Genomic DNA, 12,907 nt, shown 5'->3' with positions numbered 1-12,907 from the left:
GAGAAAGGGAGAGAAACAGAGAGAGGGAGGGTGAGAGAGAGAGAGGGTGAGCCGACAGAAGCGCTGGCTGTGAGGGACGTGGTTGGCATGGCGAGCTTAGAGCTTTGACACCTCGTTACGGTCTGCCGTGACACTGACACGTCACAGGAGGAAGATGGAGAGAGAGGATAGAGGGAGAGGAGGGGGTCCTCTTAGAGCTCCCAGGCTCACAGGCCTGGCATGTGGAAGATGGAAGACAGAGGATGCCCCCACCAGCAGGGCAATCAAGCTCAACAGATGGCACCGACGTCTGGGAGCCTGAGACTGTATACGCCCAGCTAGAGCAGGGCTGATGACAAAGACGCATAGGACCTATCTGAGCAGCACATGAGTGGGTACAAGGAGAGTGTGGGGGGGGGGGGGGTGTACAGGCACGTGTGTTTGTGTGTGTGTGACAGTGTGTGACAGTGTGTGTGAGTGACTGCGACAGTGCGTGTTAGAGTGTGTGGGTGGGTGTAGCCTACCTGAGGCTGACACACTGTCGGCCCAAAAATTGCTAACGCAAATGTGATTAATTAGCTCGTTTTTTTATAATTACTACAAATCACACCTACTTCAAATGGTAAAGATTTTGTGTGTCACTGCTAATTCTTCCAATTGACATTCACAAATTCAGTCTTATGCTTATGGTAAAAATATGACCGTCGCTTTCATTTATCGTTTCTATTCACAAATACAGAGGGCAAATGAAAGTGCGAGGGGTCCAGTGAGTTGCACAAAAACGAAGTAAAGATTTGAATGGAGTAGGGAAGGTAAACCGTAATAAAGGATGCAGGTTTAGTAGAGGTACTGACATAGGAAGAGATAAATAGAAGGGGGAGGGAAGGTTTTTCAAATGGGCTCCTTTTAAAACACATGCACACTTACACACGCAGACACACACACACACACTTACACACTTACACACAAACAATCCCTCTGTATCTCAAAAATCAAATGGGCTGACAATACATGAAAAGCCTTCAAAGACGCTCATCTTGTCTCTGAAGAAACATTCATGCAAAAACAGTGTGGGTGGGGGGGTGGGGGGGGGGGGGCAGAGAAATTCAGCATGGGCTTCTTTACCAAATCATTTAGGAACAAAGGTATTACACATATTTTTATAACAAAGGCTCATGATTGCAACAAAACAAAAAACAATTCAACCCAATGGTAACCGGGTTTAGCAAGTACCCCTAAATCCTCCCAAATGAAATGGGGCAAAAGAACCAGAGATTGAACATATCCCAGACAGAGGAAATACTATAAAATAGTACAATGTGTAGTGGGAAGTTGTTCAAATCATAAAAGCTTGACTACTGAAAGGGTTTTGTTACATCGGCCTTTTCTAAATAAAAGTCTTCCTTCTTTCAAGCCAAAGATAATTCACAGACAAATTGATATACTGATGCATTGACGTGTATTCACATGTATATGTCATCTGAGTCCAGATTACGAGCACATAACAGTTCTGTTCTGCAATAACATATCCTCTTACCATCACCATTAGACCGTCACCATCCAATTGAAACTCTCAATAGCCTCACACTTATTTCTACCTCTGCCCATAAAAATATCACTGCATAATACCCCCACACCATAACACATGCATATATATTCCTGTCTTTATTGAGATTCCATGTTCGCTTCTGGGTGGGAAAATTCCGTTGCAAACTTAATTTATTCTTCACACTAAATAGATTACCAACCCTATGCAAGCCATGAGGGATACCCCCTTTTTTCCATATAATTCACCTAGCCGAATGGAATCCATACTGTATGTGATGGGGACAGAGGGTGTAATCAAACATTTTCATGTTCATGATGATCCTCAACACACGTTATAACACTACCGCTTTTAATGCTGCATGGACATTGGCTAATGGCTACTGGTCCCACTCCGCTTCTTGTGTTCTCTTTAATAGCCAGCCTTGTTTCCCAGCGGTCACTTTTACATCCGGTCCTTTTCCCCTTAGCACTCCCCAGACTGCAATGAGCACTGATGGGGCCCCAGACATTACTCAGGCGTGAATATGAACCAACAGAGTGAGTCCATTATCGGAGACGGATGAGAAAAACATTGTCCAATAAACTTGTGTGGCTGCGCAGTGAAACCAAAACACTTCTTCTCCAGTGGTGTGTGGGCATCATGGAGCAGCTGTCAGTTCCAAGATAAAATTTGAACAATCCATTTTAGTGAAATGAAGGCTCTTGGAATAGAGCCCTCCTGACACATGCAGGTTTATATTAGTTTACCAAACAATGTGGTTAGACTAACTGAACAAAAAACCTCAAGAACCACCCAGATGGATTTATGAGTGCCTGGTCTGGACGTTTGGTCAGCGGTTGGTTGAGGTCGGTGGCCATCTTCAGAGGCCTTGTCAGAGTGTCAGTCACAAATTACACTTCATTTATATCCACTGTTTTATATCCACATTCAGAAATAATTCTGCCTCTTCCATTTACACCTTGTTTCCCTTTTATGCATAAATGAATAGAAATTCAAGGACAGTGATAATTAATGGCAAATTAGGGGGGTTTCATACCATCCCAACCATCCCATTTCCATATACAGCAGCTGGTGTGGCAGTGGAGGAGAAAAGAGATGTGCATTGGGCTTCATTATGATTCCAGCCGGACACATTTGTCAGGGATTATCTCTGAGTGTCTAACACCTAATTACCGTTGGGCCACTGTGCAGGGAGTCCCTCTGAGAACTCTGCTGGCTCTTGCTGGCCGGCTGGTTGGCTGCAGCTGGCACCTCTGGGGTGCCCTTCTGACCCGCCTGCCCGGTGGTACTCTTGGTCTGCCACCATGCCCTCACACCACGTCCTTGCCAGCCAGCTGCCCAGTCGACCGAAGGGACATCCGGTGTCATCTTCGATTCAGGGGATGTGCCAAATATTGAATATAGATGGTCATATTATTCAGAACTCCTCACAAATACTACTTTCTATGTTCTTTCACCTAGCCTTACAGGATTTGCCTGTAAGCATATAGATTAAACAATGTCCATGCATTTTTTGTTGTTGTTGCTGTGCTTCTTTGTTTTATCACAGTGGAGGCAGAAAACACTTGCTATTTACTTTGCCCTTAGACTAAATAATTCCTTAATATGATCATTCCACCCTGCTGCTCACACATTTCATGGCTCTTAACCTTTAATAGATTTCTTTGATATGTAGGTAGCAGTGGCCACTAGAGAATGAATGCATTAATCAAATAGAGTCCAGAGATTGTATTTTCTATTTATCCATTGAAATTCATGGTAAATGTCTGTGCCTATGTTTTTGAGTGTTTAAAGATGATTGTGAGCACATTTTAAATCAGGAAAGTATATGGACATAGCTCACGATTCAATAATGACAGTAGTTGTTTAGGTAATGAATTGATCTATGTATAAAAACACCTTCTGATTGCTGAGTTTATCAGGAAAATAGCTCTGACTGTACCACACACACACACACACACACACACACACACACACACACACACACACACACACACACACACACACACACACACACACACACACACACACACACACACACACACACACACACACACACACACACACACACACACACACACACACACACACAGTAAATCAGTAAATACTGCAGTGACAGTCACAACAGGTTCACTGGTTCACATCTATCATTAGGGCATATTGGTAATGCAGGCATATAAGATTGCTTACACGTAAAAAAGGTGCTATTTAGATCCCTTTGAAGAACCCTATTTGGTTCAAGATAGAACCCTTTTGGTTCCGGGTGGAACCATAAGGCACAGACATTGGGCTACCAAGTGGCGCAGCGGTCTAAGGCACTGCATCTCAGTGCTAGAGGTGTCACTACAGACCCGGGTTCGATTCCAGGCTGTATCACAACCAGCCGTGATTGGGAGTCCCGTAGGGCGGCGCACAACTGGCCCAACGTTGTCCGGGTTAGGGTTTGGCCAGGGTAGGCCGTCATTGTAAATAAGAATTTGTTCTTAACTGACTTGCCTAGTTAAATAAAGGTTAAATAAAATAATAATAAAACTTGCTATTAGCTGCTTGTTACATGATGTGTATGCATTAAGGCACCCGGTAATTGATGGTTAATGCACATTCTGGATACAGCTTCTCATATTATACTGTACACACTGCCAGGTAAACACCCTCATTAGCAGGATGAAGTTATGTCTAGGGGAGCATGCCAGTGACAAGTGGGTGCTTATTTGGAAGATAATTTTTCACATGCACCAGAACTAGAACTCCTAATTAGAGTATGTATCCCTCATATTAGGTAGCAATAGTGCCTTAATTCCTCTTGAGTAGTGATTAATGTCACTGGAGTATACAGTATGGTCTAGAGAATAAGACTGATATCGAAATGTTTTATGGGCCTGTGTCTGAGAGCACTCCCAACCTTACCCCCCATATCCCAGTCTCCCTGGGCATGCCAAGGGCAGCTTCACCTCAGCTGGTGAGTGCCGGGCCGGTTATAGGGATGGTTGGGACAGAAAGGCTGTAGATGAGGGGGTTACATGGCTGCTTCCCTCCCTGGGAGAGTTCCTGGCGTCTCCTTAGAGAGGCTCCTCTCACCCACTTCACATTGATTAGAGTCACGTTAGATGGCAGAGATAGAGTGACAGCATGGAATCTGAACATAAAGTCCCCACCCAGAGTCATTCGATTTCAGGCTCTACAAAGAGACACTGTTCTTGAACCTTTTCTCATGTGATTTTTTTCCACTTTCCCCAAGTGTTAGTGTGTAGGATACACAATCTGGGGAGCAAGGACAGACCGCTGGAAGTCAACATGCAGTAGTGCAATGGAATTGACAACAGCATTCATTCATTGGTTAATTCATTGATTTGTTCATTTGGCACAGACAGTGGTGATAATGTATAGATATGAAACCATTTAAATGCAATTCATATTTTTTTTATGTATCCTTGAGGTTTCCACATCAAGCTACACCGTTAGAAAAAAGGGTTTGAAAAGGGTTCTTCGGCTGTCCCCATAGGAGAACACTTTTTGGTTCCAGGTAAAACCCTTGTTGGTTCCAGGTAGAACCGTCTGAGGTATTTATTTTCATTTTGTATTTTTGTTTACCCTTTATTTAACTAGGAAAGTCAGTTGAGAACAAATTCTTATTTACAATGACGGCATACCCCGGCCAAACCCTGACCCGGACCACGCTGGGCCAATTGTGCGCCGCACAATCACGGCCGGTTGTGATACAGCCTGGATTCGAACCAGGGTGTCTGTAGTGACGCCTCTAGCACTGAGATGCAGTGCCTTCGACAAGCTGTGCCACTCGGGAGCCCATATCATGTTTACACATTCAATTAGGGGACATCAGGGTGGAGCAAGTCATTATTTCATCAACATTTCCTAAGTTAGTCTGCAGCTGCTGTTCGACATGGGGTCAAAGTCTCCCACAGACTGTTTTGAAATCAGCTACAGCATGTTCCAATATCCAAACTAGCATACTATCATACCACTTAGAATGAAGAAATGTTTTGGCCATGATTTCTAAGTATCTAGTATTCTAGGGAAGGTATCGGAAAACAGCCATGTGATATTCTGTCCCTGAGGGTCAAAAAAATGAACTCCACCAAGGCCATGATATTCAGCGTACCTTAAAGACGTGGAGGGGAAGCCACCACTTGGCGTTGTCCACGAGCCGGCGGCCTGGGCTCTCATCCGTGTGTGAGTGTGTGTGGGTAGCCTCCACTCTGCTCTATGTGGACAGCCTACGTTGGCTGGACTCAAGTCTGCCCGCCGTTAAGACTCCTGGCCGCCTGTCATTGGCTCAGCTCGGGCCACCTGCCAATCTGCCTGTGAGTGACAAGGGAAAAAAACACAGATGAGGAAAAGAAAAACACACACAAACTGTCACTTTTACAGATACATTTACATATAAAGGTAATTAACTTGACAACGACAGACGAGGGATTACGTCTAAGAAGAGACAGAAAAACACAAGAACTTGTAAAAATAGCTAATTTCCCACCAGAGTTGAGTATAGGAGAAGATTCCGAAATCTGAAGATTGCTTTTCATTCATCAGTATGTGGTGGCCTTGAGCAGTGTGGGAGATAAATGATAAACAATTTCTGTTGATTTTAAATGAAAAATCCCAACGGATTTAAATGATTTTACTGTGATAGCTAACTGTGTATATTCACAAGAGACAATGACATGAAAGGTGTGGATAGAGCCATTTTCACACACAGAGGATTGTGTGAGCTTTTTTTGGGGGGGGAGGGGGGACATTTGGACTGCTACAGGGGATTTGGGTAATGGTTGCATTTTAGAAAGCCTGTGAGATCAAGCGCTCATTTGAAATCTCCTGGCAGCTCATCGTTGCGTCATCATTTTTCTTGTGGCCCTTCAGGGCTTGAATATACATTTCAACCAGACTTCAGGAGGGCTCAGTCATGCCTGTATCTATTAGCGTGTTTTATAACTGCCATGCAAACCCTACAGTTTACACACTATGCACACTGAGCTACGCTGCATGAAACCTGAACTGGATAACTGAACTGATCCCTACAGCATTAGAACCTTTGCACCTTGAATGAATTTCCCTCCGTGGGAAACTAAAACATTTGGAGTGTTTGTCTAATCAGACAAATGAACATGAATATGTTGTTAATACATAACAAACAAAGCAACACTTGATTAAACCTATTCGTTGATGAATATTGAAGGATTTCCTGCTCTACCAACTGGATTTGTATTCGTTTAGCCATACGTGTATCCCTACAGGCATCTACTGAGTTGTACATTAGTCACACTCGTGAGTTATGTTATCCCCCTTAATCAGAGACAGCATCAGACACGATGCCAGAGAATCGAATTGAAACATGACGAGGAACACACAAACGTAAAACACACACACACACACACACACAAAACACTCCCTCTCTCTCACTGACATACCCTGAGGTTTGGCCCCTTAGCCGTGTCACAAAGACAGGACATCAAATGAAAACTTTCCACTATAATAACAGCCTCCCTGCACTGTCTCCAATCAGCTCCATCTGGCAGCCAGAGCAGACAGAGTCTGGCTGCACTAGCAGATCAGGTATGGCAAGCATGAGACAGTACCGCTGTGTTTTTTTTTCTACAGTTCATGTAATAGCTCCATCGCACTATCAACATCAGCCCTGCACAGCTCTCCTATCTCGCAGTACAGCAGACGGCATTCGAGCCTACCACTCTGGTGCTTTACAATCCATTGACATTGTTAATAGCTGGAAAGGTCGAAGCACATCTTAGTAGAATGGTCGCTCAGGCTTATCGCTTGTAGAGTCTTCCCCTCTTCCTTCTTTTAAAAATCTTTTCACATCTGACATTTAGGGCAAAGGGGTTTCAAGGTCGGCTCAAAGGCCATATCGCAAATGTGGAAATCAAACAAAATTTGCAGAGCTTGGACTCAGCCATCACTATTTGCGCACGATTCATCACCTGGGGTTCCCTTTAATGGTTGGTCACCCCACTGTGGAACCGTTGCTGTGTTCCTCATCTTAGACGTGTCTGAGGCAGCTAAAGAGCATCATTTATCAGTTCAGCAAGTCTGCTCATGATGATGCCACCGGTTGCGGTCGGTGGTCAGCGGTCACACGCGGTGTCAGACCTCTCCTCAACTAAGGCATTTGGATGGAGTCAACTGAATTGTCTAGTTAAAATGGACCTTCGGGGCTCAGATTGTCATGGCAGCAGGTTTAGTCATGACACTGGGGTTGCAAAGGAGTGACACCTGATTTACTTGACGACGTGGCCCTGATTGTCTCTGAACTCAACGTGTGTCGTGGTTATGGTCATCTGATGTCCAGCAATCCCGGCAGGAGCAGGCAAGAAGCCAACCTTACGTCTGGAGAACAGAGAGGAGGGTAGAGGAAGGCAAAAGATCCAGAAATGGCTGCAACCTTCAACCTTTCCTCCCTAACCAACCAATATACAGTGTGCAGTCACTCCAGTCAGCAACGAAGACAGGTTGTCATGTTGTCACTGGCACTGAAGTGTTTCTTGTAGACGATGCAGCTGTTATTTGTTCAACGAAGGGATTTGTCACAAGCTATAACACTTCAACATGTCCATGTCTCCTTTTACTGTCAGTATGACACATGGTTCTTCTGAAGATATTGAATTACAGGTACTAGATGTACGTTGGGCCTAGTAGGCAACTAAAAAAAGCTTGAATGCTGTGCTAAAGCAATGAATGACTATGTTATGGACAGTGCTCCTTAACAGCCACTCCATTGTGAAGCTGTGTTTTCTGGTTTGAAGGCTTCAAGGGGCAAGACATAATGCAGAAACAAAACGGTCGATGCGGATGCAGATCGATTGGCTCACTGCAAACTGCAGCCACATGGAAATGCTTTCCCGTTGGCTCCCCTCAACATCCTAGCTAAGCAATAATCACTGTACACACAATAGTCAGTCCGACTAGTGTATTCCAACCACAAGGTAAACACAATGAGGTAAACAAGAATGTTTGAGATTGTATCTAAACCAAACAGCATTCTCCACAGAAATGTAGAGGAGGCTAAGATCCAGTCTCCATTCCCTCCTCCTCCTTCTTCTCTTCCTCTCCCTGGGGGAAAAAACAACATATGCTGACTTCAAGGCAATCCAAACGTTATTAGTCTTGGATGGACAATTGACAATCCCCAAGATGCTCAGCCCGTTTGAGTTCAAGGGAGAGAAAGAGAGAGAGAGAGAGAGAGAGAGAGAGAGAGAGAGAGAGAGAGAGAGAGAGAGAGCTTCACTTAAGCACTTTCTCAGCTTGCAACTGTCAGTCTTTGAATTTAGTCTTGCCTTGCGCAAGCCAACCCCATATCCCCCCCCCAAAAAAATAGCAAACTCAGGAGAAAACAAGGAGTGAGAATGTCTGTGTGATAAAAAGAGAGAGAAAACATACCAAGCAAGAGAAAAAAGAAAGAGAAAGAGGGCAAGTTCTTTCCCCAGCATTCTTTGCACTTCAAATCCACTACACACACCTGCCCTCGCCCAAGATGCACAATCCGATAGATAGATGGTGAGAGAGACAACGAGAGGGAAACCTAATTGCTATTTCACCGTTTCGGGGGGGGGGGGGGGGGGTCTCCCATTCGCTGTAGGCCCCACTGTCCAAAGAGCAATTTTCTCTACATTATAAAGATGATGAGCCACCCTGACCACAGGGCCAGGGGTGAGCATGAATCGTTTCAGCCTGGGGGAGAAAGAGATATATATATATATATATATAGAGAGAGAGAGATACCTGGGGTATGAGTGATGGGCTAAAAAAAACACCCTGCTTCAATCCAAATCCCGCTCCTCTGGGGAGCAGAGGGGGAGCAGCCTGTGCTTTCTTCCTATGGAGGCCAGATCGCAGCTGGGAGGGAGGTATGTACACTGTCTGCCCTTTTCTGCCAGAGAAAGAAGCACTGCTTTCCCATAGATGGTAAAATATACTGTGTGATGATAAGGAGTTGCAGAGGGCAGCCTCAATGATCCAGCCTCCCATTTAGATGAGATGTGAGCAAAGGTGGTTAGGTAAAGTCAAGGCAACAATACATTTAAAATAAATGAAATTAAATGTGGCTCCATTCAGGAAACTATGGGTATATTGTGTGTCACTACTTTACAGTAGAGGCATTTGAACGTAATTTTTTAAAATCAAAATGCATGTTGGGGCAGAAATGCCTTCTGAAACACGTGAAACATGTATGCGATCTGTAAATACAAATACAATTGTTTAGTTAGGAGCCTAGTTGGTTTAGCCACGGAAAAAGACAGGAACTTTCCCACTAGCCATAATTGGCTAGGATAATGGATGGGCTGGACATACTGAGAGATGAGATCGGATTGGTCTGCCATGTAGCACACTTATGTCAATAACATGAGCTGCTCAGTATGTGTATTTAATGCTTTCTAACGCTGCTTTTTTGAAAGATATCACAAAGAACTGCAAAAGTGATGCAGAGAATTCAGGCATTTGATTGCAAATATGTGGAGGGCGTTGAAAAGAGAACACCCAGAAGGCTGTTGTATAAAACACCTGTCTCTGGATTACATCTTCAAACTAAGGGCAACCATGGCATCCGTGACAGAGAGGGAGAAGCGTTAATCCATGTATACGGGTAAGAGAGTCTGGCTAGCTACATTATCAGATATTGTACGTTTCTAATTTTGTCAGAAAGTTGTATTCATTGCAAGTTAAAGCGTACTGTTAGCTAGCAAACTAACATTAGCTAGGTCGCTAGCTAACATTGTGTACGATCTGTGTAGTAATATTATTTGTGTCTCAGAGCCGTTTGCATAGCTAGTTATACCCTAATGTTAGCTAGCTAGCTAACATTGAACCTACTTGGTTAGCTTCAGCTACCTGAAGATTCATGCAGTGTAGTAACATTATGGGATTATGGTTCATTGTTTAGCTAGCTAGCTACAGTACATGTCTAAACAAAAGACTCCACTATCCAAGTAACCATTTCACTATACCGTTTACACATTCTGTATCCTGTGCATGTGATGTAGTGTGTGTTTACCAGAGATAGTAATGTGAAGAACAACATGACCTGCACCAAAGTCAAATTAGGATATAACGTTAGGCCAACGATAGTGTCAAAGTTCTACAATTCTCCAGTAGAATGCCCTGCTTTTATTTTGTAACACTCACAACCGTTAGCTATTTTCTGTAATTAGCTCGCCATTAATTTGTAAATGACTTGTTGTGATTTTATTTTCCTGTAATAATGAATACAAATTTGCTAAAGTTAAGACATTGTCAGCTATATTATATTGTCATTATTTGAACTGGCCTGCAGGCTAACTTCATGCTAGCTAGCTAACAAGCTAGAAATGAACCAAAACATTGTTTAGAAAGTTGCTTTTAGTTGCCTGGTTTCCTAGATTGACAAATACTACATTTTTTAACGGATGGGTTTATTGGTGTTAAATACACCAGTTATGCTATTTTGGACCACTAGGCTGATGTAACGCAGCCTGTTGTTTTTGTGTTCATACTTTTTCATGACGACATCGACAAGTTTGATGTCAGACGACAAAGAAGAGCTCTCCAGTAGGTGTACCCAAACCATCAAGGGCCATTTTCTCAAAAGTGGGGTTACAAGTTTATCAACTTTCAAAACAGAATTACTTTTCCATTGTTCCTCAACTGTAGTGTATGATATAGCATTTTCTAGCTCTGAGTCTCTACTTTTATCCAATGTAAAAAACACAATTTCAAATGTTGCTACATAAGACCGAATCGAGCCGGTAGGTCACAAATGTCAATCAATCACACTAGCGGTTATGTCCACAAAATACACGACATTGCCAAAAGTATGTGGACATCTTTGTTGAACATCTTATTCCAAAATCATGGGCATTAAGATATGGAGTTGGTCCCCCCTGCTGCAATAACAACCTCTGTTCTTCTGGGAAGGTTTTTCCACTAGATGTTATGGCGGTGCCGTGTTGAAAGTCAGTTAGCTCTTCAGTAAGGCCATTCTACTGCCAATGTTTGTCTATTGAGATTGCATGGCTGTGTGCTCGATTTAATACACATGTCAGCAACAGATGTGGCTGAAATAACCAAATCCACTCATTTGAAGGGGTGTCCACATACCTTTGGTAATGTGGTGTACATTTAATTTGCATATAAAAACACATACTGGTAAACATGATGTTTGCCAATGGCAAATGTTAAAGACAATGTCTGGTTTTGTATGGCAGAACCAGCCTTGACGTGCCATGAACAAATAGTACTTAGGTTTACATTCATCATTGGCTTCACCTGTTGTAGCCTCTTTGATCATGACTTTGCCAAGTAATTTCATTTGCCTATGTCGAGAGGTTTAATTCAATCATGATTTGGAAGGAAATTATGTATTTTTCAAAGCTTTATTCTGAAAGGAGCCTAAGCTATTCTCAGGAAAACTTTGGAGAGTAAACTAGGGGAGCTAGAGTTGAGCAATTCTATAATTTCTCATTTCCAATCCAGACGTGAGAGGAACAGTAAGCATGCCCGGATTTCTTAACCCTCAACCTCAACTCAACCTTGCATCTCCACGGAGTGAATACAGAGAGTGTGTGTGTGTGTCTGTGTCTGTAAATATTAGTGGATGGGAAAAAGACAAAGTACACAGTGAAGAGGATAATCAATGCTACACAGTTTGACCCCATAGCATCACATAAAACATGTTTGATTATTGCCAGAAACATATGCACTCACTATATATCAAATAGAATTGCAGCCATTAAGAGCTTTCAATCGGCTTTGAATTGCAGGTGGAAGAGGGGGCCAATGAACCTCGTTACGTAAGGCAAGCAACAGACCCTGAGTCTCATTCTCCAATCAATTTCTATCAACCACAGAGATAGAATTCAATTAGAGGAGTTCTGCACTCACAATGGCGTCGCCCAGTCGAGCCACAATCGCCTCGGTAAAGTGGGCTGGAGGCAGGTGACCTTAAGCTCATAGACTCTGAGAAACAAGGTTTCCAAAAGGGTTGTCCCCATAGGAGACCCCATTCTTGGGTTCCAGGTAGAACACTTTTGGGTTTCATGTAGAACCATTTGTGGAACATTTCAACCTGGAACCCCCCAAAAAAGTGTTAATCAAAGGGTTCTACTATGAGGACAGCCGAAGAACCACATTAGGTTCTAGATAGCACATAGAGTGGAGGAAGAAATGTTGGAAAATGCAGTTCAGTGCTTCAGAGGAAAATTGAACAAGAAGGGGAAACAGGAGAGGTAGAAAAGAGGAGAGAAAAGCAGCATGACGTCTGTTCGATCTCATGCCAGGGGATCTCGGGATAACTGAGGTGAGATGAGCCTTGTCAAACAAGGAAGTGATAGCTGCTATTTTAAGAGGTGGGGTGAAGATGGGGGTGAGGCGTGC

General features: G+C 43.4%; 1 protein-coding gene across 1 annotated transcript in view; it reads right to left on the bottom strand.

Annotated features, from left to right (window-relative positions):
• The window catches only part of LOC139547737 (leucine-rich repeat and fibronectin type III domain-containing protein 1-like protein), a 142,528-nt gene that overhangs the window by 47,687 nt on the left and 81,934 nt on the right, over positions 1-12,907 (bottom strand). Inside the window, exon 2 of the mRNA XM_071356768.1 lies at positions 5,649-5,848. Coding sequence (XP_071212869.1) covers positions 5,649-5,713 — 65 coding nt within the window. The 5' untranslated portion in view covers positions 5,714-5,848. The remainder of the gene's footprint in view (positions 1-5,648; positions 5,849-12,907) is intronic.

This window comes from Salvelinus alpinus, chromosome 21 (genome assembly GCF_045679555.1).
Source record: "Salvelinus alpinus chromosome 21, SLU_Salpinus.1, whole genome shotgun sequence".
NCBI classification, from domain to species: Eukaryota; Metazoa; Chordata; class Actinopteri; order Salmoniformes; family Salmonidae; genus Salvelinus; species Salvelinus alpinus.
Note: the sequence above shows the minus strand (reverse complement) of the source record. Positions and strands in the feature narration are given on the sequence as shown.